The sequence below is a fragment of the Nesoenas mayeri genome (genome assembly GCF_963082525.1).
Source record: "Nesoenas mayeri genome assembly, chromosome: Z".
Classification (NCBI taxonomy): domain Eukaryota; kingdom Metazoa; phylum Chordata; class Aves; order Columbiformes; family Columbidae; genus Nesoenas; species Nesoenas mayeri.
The window spans coordinates 38,377,221-38,399,219 of NC_137542.1; the positions used below are offsets into that span (position 1 = coordinate 38,377,221).

Sequence of the window (21,999 nt, forward strand, 5' to 3'; positions counted from 1 at the left end):
CATAACTCTTGACAGATCTTGCTAAATCTTCCTGAAACACAATAAAATAGGAGATCTTTTGCAAAGGAAATAAAAGCACATCCTGAGAAACATTGAACCAGATGATGCGGCACCCTTATGAGGTGCATGGGCCCTGCAGCCCTGTTAATTAGCTGCTAGGTTTAAAGATCAACCCTGGAGTGTCTCCAGGAATCAGAGCATCACCTCTTGCTCTCCCATTAGGAAAGGATCCTGGGAATCCAAAGAACAACTTCACACAACAGATTAAGGTCTGAAAAACCTAACTATAACTGGCACCTCATTTGTTTGTGTAACTTACCAAACAAAGTCACTCTACTGATACGTTATGGAAGGGCAGAAGGGTACTGTAATACAGAACTCCAATGTTAACATCCACATATAAGAAAAATGAGATTGTACACTGAAAAGTAGGGAAATGTGGATTTTTTTTCTCAATATTTTTAATATTTTCATGACATGATGCAAAATACATTGTCATTTTATATTACATATAGTATAGTATTTTTTGCTTAATGGCTATTTTTAAACTATTTTGTTTTCTGCAGTGATTATTTATTCATCCATGTACTCCAAAATGTCTTTTCTTAAGAAATGCATTTTAGCAGTAAAGAAAAAACTGAAGTTGGTTAGCAGTAAGAAAAGAAAACAGAAGTATTTACAAAACAGATTGCTCCCAGCTGCTGGAGAACTACTTGATTTCTGCATGTTTGTGTTTCTCCAAGTATTTTTTTGTAATTCCCACAGCAAAGGACTCTGGAGCCATGGTGAAGCTATGTAAAAAGCCACCACACTGAAACAACAGCTGTTTGCTTTCACTAATAAATAAACCTCTGAACTGAAAAGTGACCATAAATAGGCACAACATACTCTTTACACACACAAAACAGAGATTTCAGTGGGAATTCTGCCACATTTAGCACAGGATCAACTGTAATATTGCTCTTTCATAGGGAGTATCAAGGAGGAAATGAGCCGAACACAGGAAAATCCCACAGGATGTCCATGTGATTGTTCTGTACCCAAAAGACAGGAAGGAATCTTATGTGAAGCAATTTCAGCAATATTGCTCGGAGTGACTAACAGTTTATGGAATGGCTCCAATAGGAAAAAAAGCCAAGAAAACATTCTCACACATGAAGATGAGTGTGAGAACTTTGTTTTGTGAAGTTGGGAGAGGAAATAAGAAAAAACTTCTCAGAAAACTACTGCATTCTAAAAGACTCTGTGGGGAAGTGGTGGTGTTCTGCCTCTTCAGTACATGTCTTCAGGTATGCGCCAGTAGAAGCAAAAGAAGAGCTGTGCAAGGCTCTGGGAGTTAACTTTGGTGTCTACCTAATGTACCAACAACACATTTAGTCTTGGGAGACCTCTCTACTCCTTCCAGGCAACTGCAGGGTAGGAGCCATAGCAGAAGGCATCTGCTGGTCCTAGTTTGAGGTTTGGTTGTTTGCTACCATTGGAAGTAAACAACAAGATCTGGACTCTGTTCCCAGCAGGCTCAGTTCCTGTTTGCCTGCTGGTTTATGCATATTCCATTAGAGCCCTGCTACTGAGACCAGATTCTATACAGACACTGTCCACACCTCAAAGAGTACCATCTCACTTGTAAAATAATATTTAAAATAATCCTAGTGAAATAGTTCAGCATTAAATCTCAGGCCTATTAAAAATCAAAGTTTCTGAAGTTTATTGTTAAATTCCATGTTAAAAAAGTAGTTGTGGGGTTTGCTCATTATATTTACCTTATAATTAATCTTCTTGGCAGTGGTATCAGAAAGTAGATATATCCTTTTAATCAATTAAGGTCTTCACTTCTATATTCTAGTTCCATCTTAAACCCTGTTATCTATTAATTGCCTCAATTACTTTATCAATAATACGTGCACAATTATGTTAAAAGTTCCATAAACCAGCTTTTAGAGACATTTTGTGAAAAAAACATGCAACTGCCCCCAAATCAGTTTCCAAATCCAATATTGTAACTTGAAATACAAACTTGTTGATCAAGAACTACAAAAGCAAAATAGAGAAAATTATCACACAAAAGCACTTGATCTAAGTCTATTGAAGTAAAAAATCCAAACCAAATGATCATTTAAGATATGCTACAGATTAAAAAAGTAGTTATCATGTTTGACTTAGTATTTACATAATCTGTTTTAAAACTTTTAATACTTCTGATATTTTAAAGAACTGGCCATCACTCACAGAAGTTTAATAAGGCATGAAATCTGAAAAAAAGCAATTTCTTTTTCCAACACCACATTACCTTTTTATGACCCAAAAAGTGCCTGAATTGACAAGAAAAAATGCAGTTCTAAAAAATTATCTCAGAATGTAGTCATTATTCTATTCTCTGATCAAGAACAACTCCCAAATACTGCGTGCTGCTCAGAAAGTTTATTTCGCTAAAGGAGAAGAAAAAATAGGAGGGAGAATTTCAATGCTGTGTATGACTGTGGCAAAACTGCCCTGTTATAAAACAGTACACAGGAATACAAAATTTGGCCTCACTAGATCATAATAGAAGTGTAAAAAAGTCAATGTTCTGTCTATAGAAACTGCCTATGTCATGTGCTTTAAAGAATGATGAAAGAAAAGTCTAATTTACCTGAACAATTTGGCAGTGTGATACACACAAAAAGAAATAAAGACAATGCTTCCCAAACCTTCTGCCTGCACCCTTCAGCAGTAAATGTCTCTATTAGTACTTCATATGTCAGGTTGGAATTATGAAATTTATTGATGACTAGTTACTAAATGATTTAGCCCATGATACACTACATTTCTGTATTTGCAATAAAATTATAGGTGTATTACATTAAAAACCTCTTGATATAAATTTAAATTTACGTCTGGTATTTGTTCTTAAAAAAAAAAAGCTACTTTATAATTGTGACTTTTTAGGATAGACATCTTATCTTTTTAGGCAGTTTTCAGGCCTGTTGCAGAGTTTTTAATATTTTTAGATTATGAAGACCTATAGTTGCAATATAATACATTAAAGTTTCACAGAAAAGCCTCTTTTCAACCAGCTGAATAATATGGATATGGTATAGCCCTGTCGTACACTGTATCTACAAGTATATCCGTGGTACAGGAAAAACAGCATGGGTGCATAAGTCTTCCAAAACAGGTGAATGGAATCTTTTAGCTTATTAATCATAAAACCGCACATATTATTTGTCTTCATAAGAATATGCTTTCAAGATGAGGACAATTCTTCAGTAGGCCCTCCTGGTATTGGATCTTTGGCACAGTCTAACAAAAATCTCATTGCGTTTAAATCATTAAAAGTTTGGGAGGATTTCAAGATATAAAAAGCAATATAGACGCACACTGACCTGCTTCACCAATTCTCTTATCATTAAAATATTATTTAAAATAGTTCTAACTACATTCACATAAATTATTTAATGCAAAATATGCATACTCAAATAAAAAGTAAAGCCATTATGCTTTGGAATTATCAAGGCAAGAAACAGGAAACAGAAGAAGTGAATACTTACTTGTTTGGAGGTTAAAAGGAGTTTGGGGATGTTACAAATATTAACACAGGACAGTCATTGCAAATGCTACATTCCTTGTGTCTGCTCTAAACTTTTGTAGCCTTTAATGTAAATCATTGAGCTACATTTGAGCACAAAGACAGCTGAGAATGCTCAGAGTCTACAAAACAAATATTGCAGATGCAAGTAATTTCCATGTGTAGAGTAAGACAGTCTACAAAAAACATTTCTCACAGTTCAGCTTTCCTTTCATGCTTTCATAAACCAAACTCCATCTCCCTCTTACAGCTGAAAAATGCATAAATCATGCATTCCCAGTCTTGCACATATGCTTAGGTACCCAATGAAGATCAGATAATCTGCACAGGTCTTACTGTGTCTTTCAACAGACAGTTGGTAGATTTCCTGGTTATATTGGCAGATCTCTTGGTTTTGCTTCTCATTCAACTAACAGCAATCTTCACATTCATTTTATTTTCCCTTTCTATTTTGCAGCACCACAGGCCTCTACTAGGTCATCATTTTTGACATAGTCACAAAGACTTAAACTTGCAAGCAGAGAGCCTGCAAAAGCATTAAATACACAAACAAATACATTAAATACATGAAAACAAATACGCAAAAATAGTTCAGATTCATAAAACAAGGAGTGTTGCATAGGAGTTCCTTCTAGGTAGTGTCTCTTCAGAGGCTCATAAGTAATCAATTTACATTGAATTTGAAATAAGCATGAGCACAATAGGCAGAATACAGTATTACAAAGATTTTCCTTAAAACTAAGTATATAAGTTGCACCCACTGTTTTAAATGGCAGCAGACTTGGCTGTCCATTAGTTGCAAATTGATATTAGCAGTTGTAACTTGCTTAAACTTTCCCAAGTTTTATTGCTCAAAATGAACTGATCTGATAACCAGGTTATGCAGCTTTAAATTTTAGTTTATTTTTCAAGTTATTTACTTATTTTTAGAAAATATTATTCTTCAGCTCAGGGACATTTTAATTTAAGAACAGTTTTTCTTATTAGATTCTTATACTGCCATGGTATTCCATTTGACATGAAAACCTAACAGATCTTAGAGAAATGTAATTCAACTCATAAAGAGATTATATGCTTCCCCTAGATTTAACTTTGCTGTAATACAAACGTCAGTATTCTGGGCTGGTGTTTTAAGACTGCTGTCTAAGAAACCTAAAGAATATTTGTTCTGAATGTGTTACTGCTAACTATATCACCTTCAAACTTGACTCACAAACACTTATTCATCTCATGCACTTTACCTACTAAAGTCAGGAGTTAGACCAAAGACAAATTTGACCTAAGATTTAGAGCACTGGTACAACAACCAGACAAAGCTGTGCAGTCATATCAGATGACACTGCTAAGTATAATCTGAAATACAGTATAGTCTAAATTTTCAACACCAATTGTGATGGCAGAGATTTTGTTGACTTTCTTTCAGAGACAATGTAGGTGCTAATTATTTTTTAAGACAAAGCGCCTAAAGGACCTGCACATTGGCCAACTGAAAGACTGCACATTCTGAATTACCATTCCCATTTAATAATTTTGTCCAGATTTAGCAGATGGAAATGAGAACAGCTATTATAAATGTGAAGTAATCTTATTTACTCATATTTTTACACACATGCAAAACTACCTATCCATGGATTATAGGCATTTTGAATACTTGAAAATTCCACACAATCAAGGCCCATATATAGCTAAAGTGTAATCATATAACAAAACAACTATCCAAACAACTATGGAAACTGAGGAACTCAGTAAAAAATAGAAGGATTTCCAAAGGATTTCCAGATTCCAAAGTGCACGGATTACTCCACAGACAGCATAATTCAAAGAACTCAAGCTGAATATTATAATACTCTCATAATTCACTGCACAAACAGATATTGCTCTACCATCATCTTCTGAACATTTTTCATGCATAGCCCTATATGCTCATACTTGTAGTAACAAAGAAACTGTAGCCTTCCGTTGATAAGCTTGTTTAATTATGGAGTTAAAAAGCCTCTGCACAAAGCATGGCTGTAACTTTTTTTCCAAGTGATCAATGTTTTTGATTTGCCCAAACATCTGGACAAATTCTGAAAGAGAAAGATTGCTACAAAGTCTTAGACATTTTGAGAAGGAGCTCATTATTTCCAGATCTGCTAGAGCTGATCATTTACAAGGTTGTTACCTCACCGACTATACTAGTTAAATTTTATTTATCTCCACAGTCTTGCCCAAAAGCAGACATGTAGCACTTTCATTGTTCTCTGATTTGATGACTCACATATATCCTTTGAATTCAGGCTACTTTTTAATTAATTTATGACTATAATTATCATCAAAATTTCTTGTACATAAAAGTGAAAAGTTATTGTGCTAATGCATTTCAGTTGTTTGCATTAGAGCAGGCTAAATAAGTGGACAACATTTATTACCCAACTTATTTTATAATAAAAGCATTTCATTACAACAATAATGGAAATATTGTACTCCTTCTAACATTCTACTTGAGCTTTATTCTGCCTGCTAGCAATTCTAGTTATGAGCTTCATTGTGCCAAGGACAGACCAGTCTTTTCCAGTCACTTACCCTCTGACAGCATGAATAAGTCTCAGTGATGGATAGGCGGTTCGCACCTTCAATTTATTCTTAAGGATTAATGCATTAACCCATTCCACATGCTTCTCTCCACCTTTGACCATGAAAGCAGGGATCCAGAGGACACTGTCATTCAGCATGGACAGTCTATGCACAAATTTTTCTCTGTCATTCTCATTCCGAAAGCCTCCAAATGCTCTTTGTACAACTGATGGGTTCATGGTTATAAAATCAGATTTAGTTCCCACATCGGCAGCAAACTCCACCACAGGAGCTAGATTGCACCTGTAGAGGAAGAAATTAATGGAAAATGAAAATAAATATGAAATATTAACTCAGAAAATTATATGCATGAAGGGAAAGCTGAAAGTGAACATGCAAGTCCATATCAATTTAACATTAGAAAGAAATACTAGTGGTAATAGCGATGATAACATGTAGAGTTTTACCCAACATGGACATGCATTAGACAATTTGAAAAAAAAAAAAACAATAACCATTAAACATACATAAAGCTGTGAGGAAAAAAACAAAGTTTTCTGTACATTTGAAAATCATGTCATCATGCTTTAAAATGTATCAACAGCTAGTAGTAGTATTAATGACTGTGCTTTCTATGGCACCTATTAACTTTCACTAGTGTTAATCTGTCAACACATTACCAATAGCTCACACTCAAAGGAAGTCATGCTAGCCAATTAAAGTATAAATGATACAGGTTAGTCACAGCATTTTTTTACAATACACTATTAAAATATATTTTACAAATGAATGTTACCCCATGTTAAATGAATTTTTGGCATTTGGGGTTTTGCTATTGTTACTGAAGCTGATTGCATGTTTCAAAAATTAGTATTTTAATTTCCCTTAGAAATTGATTTATTTTTCCTTGATGTTTCATTTTCAAACCTCGTTTAATTTTGTAGTAGCTTTGTGCTTTTTTCTAGGCTTGAGAAAAAGGTCTCATCAAGCCTTCTTTTCAACAGTTTTTTACCTCACTTACATAAATACATATATATGTAATCACATAAAGATAGTATTCTCCATGGGCAGCATTGGATGCGGGTGATAAAATGCAATTCAAAAACTATTTGTGATTTCAGTGATTGAAACGGATCACCTCCACAACATCCTCAGTGAATTAGCCTGTAGCTGGTATGCCCCAAATAAGTATCCTGATACACCAAATTTTCACAACGTAACAAACTGCTCTGTAGAGATGAAAGATGCAAAGCAGCAATGTGGGTAATAGGTACTTCAATACATGTGCATGTTATTATACCTTGACTATAAATAGTGTTCCATTAGTTCTGCAATTATTTTCTGGTACATTAAACTTTTTACGTCAGCTTATCCCCTAGCATCTTCTAATGGGCAGATCTCCAATGTCATATAAAAATAACTGAAGTCAGCAGGGCAATATTAACACCACCTGATGACCTAGTCCTGACTGATAATACTAATTCCTCACAACATAATGTTCATTCTGTAATTATCAGCTAAAGTTTGTGGTCCTGTATTCTTCAGAGAGAAATGTTCTTAAGACCATAAAGCCTTCTATGACAAAGTAACCTGCTTGGTCGACAAGGGCAAAGCGGTGGATGTTGCCTGACTGGATTTCTCCAAGGCTTTCTGTACCATTTCCCACCTCCTCCTCCTAGAGAAACTGATGCATTATGGTCTAGACAAGTGGCCTCTGCAGTGGGTGGGGAACTGGCTGACAGGCCATACCTAGAGGGTAGTGGTGAATGACTCCTTTTTCAACTGGAAGGCTGACACTAGTGGGATCCCCCAGGGATTGATGTTGGACCTAACTCTGTTCAACATCTTGATAAATGATCTGGATGATGGGATTAAGTGTACCTTGATGAAGTTTGCCAATGACACCAAACTGAGTGGGGAAGTAGACACTTCATAAGGGAGAGCCACCTTGCAGGATGACCTGGACAGAAGAGTGGGCTAACAACAACCTTATGAAGTTAATCAAAGACAAGTGTAAGGTTTTGCACCTGGGAGAACTTAATCCAGGAGTGCAGCACAGGCTGCACTCAGCTGGGAAGCAGTTCTGTGGAAAGGGACCTGGGTGTTCTGGTGGACAAGAAGCTCAATATGAGCAAACAGTGTGCTGCTGTGGCAAAGGTCAACAGGATGCTGGGCTGCATCAACAGGGGCATCACCAGCAGAGACAAAGAAGATATCCTGCTACACTGAGTGTGTCAGTCCACATCTGGAATACTGTGTTCAGTTTTGATCCCTGCTATACAAAAATTATGTGGACAGGCTGGAGAGGGTCTAGAGAAGGGCCACAAAGATGATCAATGGACTGGGAAGTTGCTATATGAGGAATGGCTGAGAGAACTCAGCTGGTTCAGCTTTGAGAAAAGCTGGCTTAGTGGAGACCATGTTCTTAGTGGATCACCATGTTCCAATATTTAAAGGATGGCTAAAAAGGAGACTCCCTTTTTGCAAGGAGTTACATGGAAATATTGGGGGTGATGAGCACAAGTTACTCTTGGGGAGATTCTGATTGGACACAACAGGGAAATCTTTGCCATGACAACAATTAGCCGTTGAAATAATCTCCCCAGTGAAGTGGTGGATTCCCAACGTTGGACACTTTTATGTTTCAGCTGGACAGGATGCTGGGCCATCTTGTTTAGACTGTGCTTTTGCCAAGAAAGGTTTGACCAGATGATCCTTGTGGTCCCTTCCAACCTGGTATTCTATGATTCTATGAAATGAAACTTTTCTTTTTTTTTTAAGTTGTAATTGCTATATCAACTCTATCAGGAATAATAAATAGAAACTGTAATATACTGAGATTCCTCTTTCCCACAGGCTGCATTACAGACTGCAACTATATGATTGCTTACAATTTTACTCAAACCCACAATTTTTTGTAATGTACCATCACTTTCCATTCATTCTAAAACAACTTCAGTATTGCCTTCATCTTAGTCTACCTACTGGTATCTGGGCTGCAGTTTAAAGCTGAGCCAGACAAACTTGCTATGAGGTTACTGAGAATATGAGAACACATTCTAATTACCAGTCACACATAGCACTGAAGATTTACTTAGGCAATTAAGCAACCACCTGTAAATATGAGCATTGAGAATATACTCCACATATATAAAGGTTTGTAAACCTCCTTCTCCTGAGCCCAGGCTACTGACTCTTTTCACACAAAATGATTAAATGTGGCTTCTCCCAGCAGAAAATAATTTTGCAAAATAATAGCTTGCATGAGTTCCTTTGGTTTCTTTTTTTTTTTCCTCGCCATAACGATTCACTGTAAGTGTATTTTTTTAAGACCAATGAGCTTATGGCTATTTTTTTCTATATAATTTTGTTTAATCAGAAACTCTAGCTCCTTCTTTTTTCCCTTGCACTAAACTAACAAATAATTAGAGTAATTATTTGCTGTGTTACTTCTTCTAAGCACTATCTATAGTAGAAGTGTTCAGAAACTGGTCTAACAATTCAAAGATTGGTACATTTGGGAGAGAAGGTTAGGAAAAAAACTAAGTGGGAAATGTTCCTAATCTGGGTGATTGGTACTATCTTAGGCAATAACATGTAAGGTACTTCAAATTAATGCTGCAGTCTTTGTCCATGACATCAGCATGACATGACATGTCATGTCCCATGACATCAGCACAGACCATACCTAAAACCTCACTGCAGCCATTTCAGCAGGGTAGTCTAAACTTACTATTAGGCATCAATTATGTGATTTAGGTAATCAATAAGTTTACAGGGTCATGTAATTTACATACTATTCATGTATAATCATGATACTGAAAGGCAAATACACATATAGAAAATATTCATAGTAAAAATGCAGAAGTTACCACACATGAGCTTTCAGTGTGACAGCATAAGATTTTCAACAGGAACATGCACTGGAATGCTATCACTAAAAAGAGACCTGAGGTAAAAAGGAAAAATCAGTTCATGTCTGAAATATCACATAGTATTTGGGTATCTGCAGAATAACTGTGATCCTAAGATACACAGACCTGAAAGTCTCAGTGACTGAAAACATGCTTCTTCCAAAACTGTCTATTGCATATATTAGTTACAGAGGGATATTTAAAGAAAAAGAGTGTAGAGGGAAAAGAACTAAACTGCCAATGGCTGGGGTTGCATGCCAAGAGAAAAGATTGAAGAATGGAGTAAGTACTGCTGTACCACACTTATATCACAGTAAACCAACCCTGGGTTTGCTGTGATACCTTTATGGCCCAAATACCTGTAACATACTTAGTCTTTTATACAGCAGAGCTTAACATAGAAAATAATGAAACCATATTCACAAAAATACACTCAAATGAGGTCAGTTATTCCACAGAGATTCAGTTGAATTTGCCTGGTCACTAATAAACATACAGCTCATGTACATGCACACAAATGTCTAATATGTAATATTAATAGGCCATATGTTATTCTTCAACTTTAAACAAAAGTCATAAAATTTGTTTGAGTAAAAGTGATCACTATTTCCATTTTATTTGACATTGGGAACTAGAAGAATATTATTCATAGAGTGATAATGCAAGAATTGGCCATGAATCTGTACACTTGTTAATCCTTTAACAATCTGTGCATTTGAGGTTTACAGGTTAAAATAAATATTTAGAAACCATGCTAAAGTCCAGGCTACATAAAAGTGCTGTAAAAATGTGCTTTGTTACATATCTTCTCCTTGTAGAGCAAAGCCAAAAACAGTGATCACACAATATTAACCACTTACACTCTGAGAAGCCAAAAAATGAAAATTATATTGTTGCTGGTAGACACGATATTAAACCTCTTGGAAACATAACGTATTATCTAAACTAGAATCAATAATGCACACTCTTTCCTCAATAGCCTGCAAGCTTTAATATTTGGGTTCATATCCAGATTCCTGTAAGAATCAAAACTGCAATCTCAAATTCAGAGATTGTTGACATTTTAAGAAACACTTGCACATGAAAGTAAAATTTAAGGATCAAGAACATAGGGAAGAAGTTAAGTTCATGGTAGCAGACAATCTAACACTTGGAGTACTCTCTACCCAGTTTACTTGCAGGAATTATATCACTGTAATACCTGTGTATGCATAACACATAATTACACCTGGTTCTGCAAATAAAGGTGTGCAGCAGCACTGTTATAACCTTCACATACACCCCAAAAAAGGGAGATTTACCAAAAAAACTCCATGCACAAAGCCACTACCTCCCCCTGCTGAATCTAATTATTAGTAAAATATTCGGATTCTCACATGTTCTGTATGCTTGTCTGGCTCTTCATAAAACTGAAATTGCTTCAACTTAACTAAAAGGATATAGATTGGCAGGGCATCACCTGACATATCCCACTCCATCCTAGTCATTATCCTCTGCATGACAAAAGAGAAAATGTCTCATAAGAGCTGCAAGCTGTGTAAAGGCTCAGCATAATTATGGATTCTATTCAGAAAAAGGAATCACAGCTGTCTTTTAAATGTGCCATGTAAAATATACCATTATTGACCTGACATCCCCTTTTATAACACAAGTCCAGAAGAATCCTGAATTTATGACTGATTTTGCTTTAGTCAGAAGATGCATTTTTGTAACATGATCTGCTAATAAACTTAGTTTCTTCTTGTTGCCCAAACTAGTACCTATACCGGTATCATTACCTTCTTTCTTCCTAGCATCTTCCTTAATGCTAGTGACTGAAATGCAAGTTATCCTGACACAGCACAGGGAAGTGACAGAAAAGGTGTAATTGGTATTTTAGAATCAGTGGCAAAACACATACTTACATCTTTACTGTTAAGTGCTTGCTGCAACATTACCCATGAATTACAGAGTTTTACTATTATTTCCAATACCATTACTTTGACACCAAAATAAAGGAATTTCTATCACTGAAAATTTGTTGCATATGAAAAAAAAGAACTACAGCAGTGAAATATTTAGAATGATATTTTAACATATATTTTAACAATATTTTATTATTCTGATATGGGAAACTGTAGAACAGTTCTGCAACACTGTGAGGACAGAAAGAGTTAAAAAACGTTATTATCCTTGCAATAAATTTAGGCAAAATTATAATTTTCATTGTTTTGGAGAAGCACCTTGCGGTTCTGTGTTTGGAATGTAGAAAAAGCAAGAGTTTGAACATTCAAAAATGAAGAGGAGCAAACCCCACAATGTTTAGACTGAGACTGTTCTGAACATTAGCACACCTCTTAATTGAAACACTTTGTCAACAAACAAATGCATTAATGAAGCTTTCCTGCACTTGAAACTGTTCAGAAAACTACTGAATTAAAAGCGCTGTATTATCAACAACAGGAATAACCAACTTTAAAATAATTTTATCCTTTTATCTCAGGATAATTATAGAAAGAGTCAAGTTAAGCATATGTGCTCTATGTTTGGATGCTCATAGGACACCTATTTATATAAGAAATCACTTCGGAATGTCTGATCATTTGTATATAGGTTTACAGAATCCACTTCCTAATAATGTTTCCTTAGTCTTCTGTGTCCTTAAGTCTCCTTCCATATCACCCATTGAAGATCTAACTTCCTTTTTTTTTAAAAAAAAAAAAAAAAAAAGTTGCACCAAAGTGGGAATTATAAATGCTTATGGAGAGTACCCAGTTCTGTGGCCCACCAGGATAGGTAGCACCAGGTGCTACTGACTAAGCATGAGATTCAGCTTCCTAAGATTTCTCTATATCAGCTCTCACACCTTGACAGGCTGACTGGAGCAGCAGTCATACAAGGACCCTTCCAGCAGCTGAAGAAGTCATGAGTTAAATCCAAAAAGAGAAAATGTGGCCACAAAAAGTAAGGCCTTCTTCAAGATGCTCCTGAGATGGACGCTACCCATGTCTAACTGGACTGGAAACACCAAACAGCTACACTGATGCTCCTCCTTTCTCAGGCACTCAAATCACTGAGCCAAAGCATCTGAAGACAATGGCTTTCTGGCTTTCTTCTGCTTTCATTTGATGTTTCAATGTAGTGTAACGATTTGTAGGAAGAGACAGAGGGGCAAAAATAGAGCTGACACATCTGAGAGATGAAAAAGGTCTAATGAGCTACTCATGATATATTCAAATGTTATTTTTAAGTGAAGAATCATGTTTTAAAACAAGTCTGTTAAACTGGCAACTTTGCTTTCAACATATCTCTGGTATCTCTGGTTCTGAGCATCTAGGTCTACTGGCACAATGGTTATGCTCCAAGCAAGGTGTATTAAATAAATATTTGGACATAAAAGCTTATCCAAGCTACCAAAAAAAAAAAAAAAAAAAGTTCCAGAATATAGGTACATTGATATCTTAAATATTTTTGTTCTGACAAATTTATGATTTTTTTTCCTATCAGCACACAGAACAAAGATACTACTACCACTCTCTGCTTACATATTAATATTATCAGAGAAATTTAAATAGTTTTTCTGAAACTAGCAACCACACCTCCATGGTACAGAAGGTCTGTCCTTCTTCCTGAACAGATATGCTGGTTTCTGCTCACCTCACAGTTGCTTGCCCACAAAACCAAGACATCAGGAAGAAGTCAGAGTATGCTCCTCTTTGCATAAGATAAAGCAACAAATCTGCTAAAGGGCTACACGATTTTTCCATGTCAACTTCACTAATTACAAGAATTGCCACGTTAAAAAAAAATGAAAGTCAAATGGCACTGGAAAAATTAAGAGTTGCATTTGCCCAGTAAAATTCTGTCACCAGTGATGACAAAAATATTCAGCTTGATTCCTAGATGCTGACAGAGTTGGCAGGAAAACAAGAGGAGAAAGAAGAGTTTTAACATACAAACTACACACTTCAATCCAAAGAAAGAAGAAATTAATATCCTCTCATGGCTGTTCCTTGTCAGAGCAGCCCTAAGCTTATTCAAACAGCTTCACTCAACAGGCCTATTTTCCATATAGTCCAACTGAAATGACAGGGCCTTTTCCAGAAGCAGAAAAGAAGGCAAACCCCACAAGATTATTTACTAGGTTTGGGGGCTTTTGTTTGCTTGGTTTTTAACCAAATAACTGCAAAACTCTACTTGGGCTCTCCTTCTGAAAATTTCCCATAATGAATCAAATTAATTAAATAAAATTCCATTAATTAAAAAAATCTTCTGATCTTTGACATTGTTCGAATCCTGAACCCAAAGCTGAACAGAATTCATTTTGGTATTTATTGGTTGCCAGAAGTAAATCCAGGAATCTGAGAGTTGGTACGTGGCCATGTTTAGTATTGTTATTTTACATTTACCTATAATTCAGTTATGTATTTCAGGAAGCCCTATGTAACTACTGTATTTCAAAATGTACCACTTACTTAACAAGTCAATCCGTTCTGTAAGATGTTAACAGCTAATATAGACATGGCATGAGAACTTCAGCATGAGAAAGGGTAGCCAATGAGGAAACAGGATGTAGTGTATTTAAATCTCACAGGGAGTGAGCACCATATATCTGACCCAACAGCTAGAGAAATAGCGGAGAAAGGAACCACGCAAAAACCAGCTCCTGCGACAACACTGTGCCATCTATAAATCTTAAATGTAATCTGGTTGATTATCTCATATTTTCATTCTGATTTATTTTATGGAATCAGAGATTTTGAAATGCTTCAGACCCTTTCTGGGTATAGTATCAAAATGCAGCAGGCTTTTGCTTACCACTACAAACGTAGTAAGAGGTGCAAATATCAACAGTCACTTAAAAGGGTATAAGAACGTAAGACTTAATAAGGAAGGGAATACAAGAAACAGGAAACAGTTTATAGACAGCACAGCTTTTTTTTTTTAATAGCAGAGGGTCTCCTTGCTTCCTGTTTTCACTAGATGGGTCACACTTTCTACTGTCAAAATAGGCGTGACTTCACTAAACTTGTGGAACTAATCCATTTTGTCCTAGCAGAAATGTCCCTTGACTCCTGATTTCTGATGCCGTGAGAACAAATAAGGCCTTATGCTATCAAGTAATTAAAACCAAGCCACTTTAAAACATTCAGTAATACAGTAAATATGCTTATGTTAACAAGATACTATCTTGCTTGCAAAAATTAACCTTATTTATGCACTTTCAGAGATGTCTAAAGAATTGTATTGTTTTACTTGTAAAATTTGCTGACAGAATTATATCTTGGCTTGTAGGCATGCTTATTATTTGACTCTAGCTTAGGTGCCTATTTTTAAACATTTTTCATAATAGAAGTATTCTAATTATCCGCTGTTTCTATTGGTCCAATGGTCTATGACAGGCATTGTTATATAGAAGCTACTGAATATGCTGGAATATCTCAAAGGAAGATGGACTGTTGTTAGTCACTTTAGATGACGTTCAAACACATTGACAAATACAATCAACCTTAAAATAACTAAAGTTATAACTAAATAACTAGGTACTGACATTCTTTTTTACCCTTAATAAAGTATATGTTCTGTTATTACTAATATCTTCATACCACCTTCACAGGTCCATTAAAATTCAGTATATTGAGTTTATTGTACTATAAGACAAACACTACTGGATGTCTGTTGTGCCCTTTTCACTTTCATAGATCTTCACTATCAGTTTTATCATTAAATTTTTGGTGTTAGATCTAACTTTAGAACTGCTGCTCTAAGTAACAACTCTCTCAACAACACACACTTTTGTTTCAGATGTCAAAAAGAACATACAGTACTATCAAAATCAACTGGAAAATACATTTAACCAAAACAGTATGACATACTTGTCATAGCATGTAGGCATAACACTCAGCATCAGGATGTTCTACAAAAATGTTGTTCATCAGGCTATACACACAGCTGCCTACAGTACAAACAGTAACTGCTTTTCAGAACTCCATCAGGTGGTGAGTAGAATGAGTGCATTTTACTTCCACAGAAATCAGCTGAAAGTAAAGGCAGTAACAGAATATCATGGTACATTTTAACACCAGAATCCTAATAGCAATGGAGGTCAGTGGTTACCAAGTATGCCAGTACCATTAGAGCATGTGATTACATGTCACGTCGCATACAATTTTTTTTTAATGGAAGAAGAGCAATGTAGAAAACTATAACTCTGAGGAATGGTTTGCCTTTAACTTGAAATACAAATGAATTAATTGCTATTTACTTAAAACAGATCTTATGTACCTATGCACCCACCCACACATACAAAAATAAATATCATATAGTTTAACCTATGAGATAATCTGACAACTTCTAAAATGTTTTAACTTTGATTTGTAAATCCAAAAGTTTCACTATATTAAAACTCTCTGTAGGCTGCAGGGTATAAATATTCTATTCCCAGAACCTTATAAGGATTATTATCTGCAATATCATCAGACTAACTAGTTGAAATACTGATCACTTCACTACTCATACACCATATGAGAGATGTTTGTCCGGTCTAAGTAACTGATTAGCAACATAAACTTCCTGATGCTCTCATTAAGCTTCGCCATTTTTCCTTTATTCATACACAAATCTTTAAGAATATTATCTTTACTCCACATGGGTTAAATTAGTTAAAATCTCCTAGCACCTGGTTTCATGGCTAGTTGAAACATGGGGAAGAGCATGATTTAAGTAAAAGTATGTACCTTGCTTCCTGAAAGAAAATTTTAATCTAGAAAACCTATTATCTAAATTTTTCTGTAGTCCTGTTAAATGAATCAGATCTAATCTCTGAGAGAGCACAAAAGCATGCTATATGCTAAATGTAGTTTAAAAATGCGGTATTTATTTTTAGATTCCTTCTGCGATAAGGATGTATATTTGAAATACTACTGGTACTAGCAAAACAAATACAGAAAATGAAAGAGTGGTGTTTTATTGTTTCAGTTGCCACTTGCTAATACACCTTTCAAATAAAATAGAACTTTCATGCATATATCCTGTTTTGATTTATGTACTGAAAAAATATATTTTTTATGTTCCATAGCCCTTTTTTTTTTTTGCTACCATCTTTCTTCAAAGTGAGAAAAGGCAAATAACTAGCAATGACAACTCATTCTATTTTGTTTTCTGTCACTGCCCGTCTGTTTTCTGCCCTTTCACATTTCTCAAACTAAAATAATTGAATCTTCTGCTTCAAAAGCAAGAGGACCTATCTGTTGTTCAGCCTTCTTAATATAACGTCTGGCTGTCAAATGAAGTCAGATATTGATCTTTATTTCCTATCAATATGTAAAGTTGAAAGGTATTCTGTTGTGCATACTTGAAGATGGAATAAAAAGTGAAGCATATCAACATTTTTGCCTAAACTGCAGGGATGTAATTTAATGGCAGCCATCTGGTTCAACAGCATTACATCACATTGAAATTCTATCCCATGTTGCAGGTAACTAACGTAGTAATTTACAACTGCACATCTTCATTGGCCAAGAGCTAAGAAAGAATATTTTTGAAAGATAAAACATTTAGCATTTATTCTACCAAGGACTACATAACCTTTGTTTTGCCTGGAATAAAAACGAACAGCAAAAACAGGTAGCGTAAACCTCTCTCCTCTGGCCCTTTTTTGTTTTCACTGTAAAAGTAATCCTCTTGTCAATAATATGGGCATGTATTTAAATTTGGAGAATCACACAGTGAAAAATACTGTTTCAGATTTATTTCAGATAATGCCTGAAATTTGTATCTCAGATTAAAACACTTCTCCCAGCTTTTGCCCAAGAAATATAGCAGGCTGTAACTTTAATAGCAGATGAAAACTTACCTTATAACAAAGTCATGGCTATCAATGTCTTTTCCACATCCACTGTCCAGAAGGATGCCAGAATTCCCAACAACTGCACAGTTTTTAAATCGACGATTTTTCATTGGGGAAACTTCAGGGAGAAGTCTGTGCAAATCCTGAGAAATGTTTAGGGTGCGACGTCTGTCCAGTACATAATGGATTACATCTCCTGGCTTGAAGCTACTTTTCACCACTGAGACATCTCTTTCAGCATCCAAAAATCGAAGAATGTTCTTTCTGGGTTGAGAGGAAAATGCACAGATAAAAGCCAACACTCAACTGCTTGCATGGAGTTTATCCAATAGTAATACAGTCTGTACAGACCATACAACATAAAGCAGAGGGTAGACAGTGTCAGACAGACTAAGGCCATTTCCCATGCTCTAGGATGGAGTTAGAGCAAAGCTGTTAAGACAGAGTTCAAATCTTGGTTACAATATTAAATGTAAATACTACAGCAATAAAGCTTAATTACTTCCTATGAACAAGGGCTCTGAGAGACCAAGGGAAACTAGAAGGAATACTATTTTTGAGTATTTTACAAAACTTTGGAATAAACACATATTTGAAAAATAATGAGCACAGTTTGTTTTCATAGCAACATAGTTTAATATATGAGTTATTTATGATTTAGAAAATAAATGCCCTACTACAATCTCATCTCTCACAAATCAGCTTGGTTCAGGAATGGCCATGTTTTCTTACAGGTTCTTACTTCAGCATAATAATAACATACTCAGTTTAGCATCAACTTGCTCATAATTAACTTGAAATAAGAACAGTCTTTAGTGCCACTTTAAACAAAGAACAGCTTTTAAACACTGCAAATTAAATTACTGAAGCTCAGGGTCCAGTCAAGCTGTGATCTGAACTCATAGAAACACTTAAAAACTCTATCATGTTTTAAATCAAGTGTGTCCAATCCTTTATTTTGCCTCTCTGCAAATTATTGTTTAAACTGTTAGCCAGGTTCAGAAACACATGATCAAGACATGAGGGTTTAACAAGCTACCATGCGTTGAGTGAACTATGACAATTAAACAGTTGTATACTCCAAGTCCACAGCAAGTAACAGGTGAAGAATGTTCGCTTAAATGCCAGCTGAAGAAGTCATGGTTATTGTATCTGCTTATGAGGGTGAGGGCTGGGGTCTAAAAACTGACACATTTTCAATACACAAGTTCAAAAAAAGATACTTTGAATGACTGCAGTTTTCACTACACAGTTATCCTTGCTATAAATAGCTGGGAGGGATTCCAGACCAGAGCTGCAGGAGCCACGCAAAGCCTTACAAGCTTGTGTCTGTCTCTGCCCTGCAAAGCACGTACGTTTGTGAAGAGGTATAAAGACCGCATCTGAACTTAAGCATACCCTGAAGTACAACACACTTAACGAACACCCGGGGAGGGCTGAGCTGGACAGAGTGTTTACGTGTTAACTCAAACAGAAACATTTGCCTCTGCAACTCTAAAAAGACAAGAAGAAAACCAATAACTCTACATGTTCCACTGCTATCTTCAGGTAAGGTGCAATTTAAAAAAGAATAGACATTTCATTAAGAGAATGCTATTTTTACATAGTAAGCTTTTAGAGCAGAACTTCCTTAGAGCAGATCAAAACAGGAAAAGGTAACTACAGATGCCACTCCAGTAGTTGCAACACCCACTGAGAGGCATAAAGGAGAAATAATCCCTTGCAAGTGAAAATGGATGAACTACAAGAACACCATGCTTACCAGCCAGCTTGTGTCACTGCCTCAAGAGGGAAGAATATGTCTGAACCAGTGGCACAAAATACTTATCCTGGAACTGACCTTAAAAGTGTTTCCTCTCATCTCTTAAACTAGGACAAAAAGAAAAAAGCAAACAAAACAAAACTAAAAGGGAATAAAAATCTAAAATCTTGGGCTGTTTATTACAGCTGTCGTGTGTGAATGAAACAATACCAGAGCAAAGGCAGCTTGTGCTGAGGCATATGAGGGACTCAGCATAATGGAGCAGGACAGAAAATGTAAAAATCTCGAGTGTCTAAAGCTTTTGGTAAGGCCAGGCAAGGAACTTTTGCAAAAGAAATGATGAAGTTTTGCAAACAGTACCAAAAAAAAAAAAAAAAGCACATTGATTTCCATTATTAATTCAGTTACTTACAGTCAAAGGTTATCTATCTATCTGTCTATCTATCTATCTGCTCACAGAAGTCTTCCAAAGGTTTTCAAGGGGACCTGAATTAGAGTCAGATAATCAACCACTTATTTAACAGAGCTGAAATTTCAAAATGTCTATGAAATTTATTTTTCAATAAAATTTTGAGATGGGCAAGTCACTGAATCCTAATGTCTTCTCACATATTTAAAAACGTTTTCTTATCTGAAGTTGTCAGTAGCATATTCATTAAAATATATGCACACATATTACAGTACATATAAGAAACCTTGTATAAGAGATGTGTAATAATACTAACATTTAAATATTTAAATTGATTCATCTCACTGTACCCAGATATCTTCTAATACTGAAAGAAATATGATTAAGAATGGCTCATGCTACTCTTTTAAGTTCCTCTGTGCTACTGACTCATCTGTACCATGTGGATAGTACTACTTCCCATTTTCACGTAACTGCTAAGAGACAAAAAAACGCTAAGGAGTATGACAAAAACTGAAAGTACAAACATGGGTGTCTAAGTGAGTCTTGATGCTACTTGATAAGAAGAACTTGTTTAAACATCTGTTCTGCCCCACAAAGAGCACCGAAAATAGCACAAGGTTATGTTGATTAAACAAACGTAAAAACAGTTTTAAATACGTGCTAATCCACATCCAGTTGCTTATAAAATTCAAAAGTAAAGTTAATTAGATGAAAGAAACCAGCATGAATTTTAGTAAACCTTGAAGCAAATGTGTTCTGCAACCTTAGGCTAAAAAGTGTAAAGAAACTGTTTTATTTGAAGTGATCTTCAAGTTTTGAAGAATAAAACTGTATGTGGAGTGTGGCCTGAGCCCTTTGCGGTCAGGTGATGCAGACGTGGCTCACCCTTATCTGAAGCTAAGCAGCTGTTTGTAACATGTTCACATGATTCAAGCAAACATAATGTCACAATCTATGGTTGCCCTAGGGTATTTTTTTGATAGCCATAAACAGATGTTCCTAGTATTTAAATACTAACTACAACTTTTCCAGAGAAATATATAAAAATTATATTTATATATAAAGAATATAAGTATAAATATAAAAATATAATTTATAAGTATATATTTGTTTGCTGCAAAAGTAATTGTGGTTTTGGACCGTGAATTTTAAATCGTTATAAATAGGCTCAAACACATCTTTATTAATCAAAACAAGAACCATCACAATAAACACATTTGGTCAATGAGAAATAAGTTTGTTTATTCCTGTAGCCTAAAAATCTCTGCTTTGGGATTCAACGAACTTTTGGAAAGCGTTTTCTGCATCCTGCTGGTTGTGGAAGCATTTTCCCTGCAAAAAGTCTTCGAGATGCCTGAAAAAGTGGTGGTTGGTTGGTGAGACGTCAGGTGATATGGCGGATGAGGCAAAACTTTGTAGCCCAATTCGTTCAACTTTTGAAGCGCTGGTTGTGCGACGTGCAGTCGGGCATTGTCATGGAGAAGAACTGGGCCATTTCTGTTGACCAATGCCGGCTGCAGGCGTTGCAGTTTTCAGCACATCTCATCAATTTGCTGAGCATCCTTCTCAGATAGAATTCAAGATTCAGAAAGCTGTAGTGAATCAGACCAGCAGCAGACCACCAAACAGTGACCGTGGCCTTATTTTAGTTCAAGTTTGGCTTTGGGAGGTGCTTTGGAGGTTCTTCTTGGCCCAACCACTGAGCTGGTCATCGCCGGTTGTCGTATAAAATCCACTTCTCATCACATGTCACAATCTGATCAAAGAATAGTTCGTTGTTGTTGCACAGAAGAAGAGGACGTGACACTTCAAAACAACGATTTTTTTTTTATTATTTTTGGTCAGCTTATGAGGCACCTGCTTATCGAGATTTTTCAACTTTCCAATTTGCTTCAAATTCCGAATGACCATAGAATGGTCAACGTTGAGTTCTTCAGCAACTTTGCGTGTAGTTGTAAG

General features: G+C 35.7%; 1 protein-coding gene across 3 annotated transcripts in view; it reads right to left on the bottom strand.

Moving 5' to 3' along the window:
- Window positions 1-21,999, bottom strand: part of ST8SIA4 (ST8 alpha-N-acetyl-neuraminide alpha-2,8-sialyltransferase 4) — a 50,994-nt gene that overhangs the window by 14,797 nt on the left and 14,198 nt on the right. For all 3 annotated transcript variants that reach the window (XM_080362645.1, XM_080362644.1, XM_080362646.1), the window contains 2 exons: window positions 17,873-18,130; window positions 6,134-6,427 (listed from right to left, as the gene is read on the bottom strand). In XM_080362645.1, coding sequence (XP_080218771.1) covers window positions 6,134-6,427; window positions 17,873-18,130 — 552 coding nt within the window. The remainder of the gene's footprint in view (window positions 1-6,133; window positions 6,428-17,872; window positions 18,131-21,999) is intronic.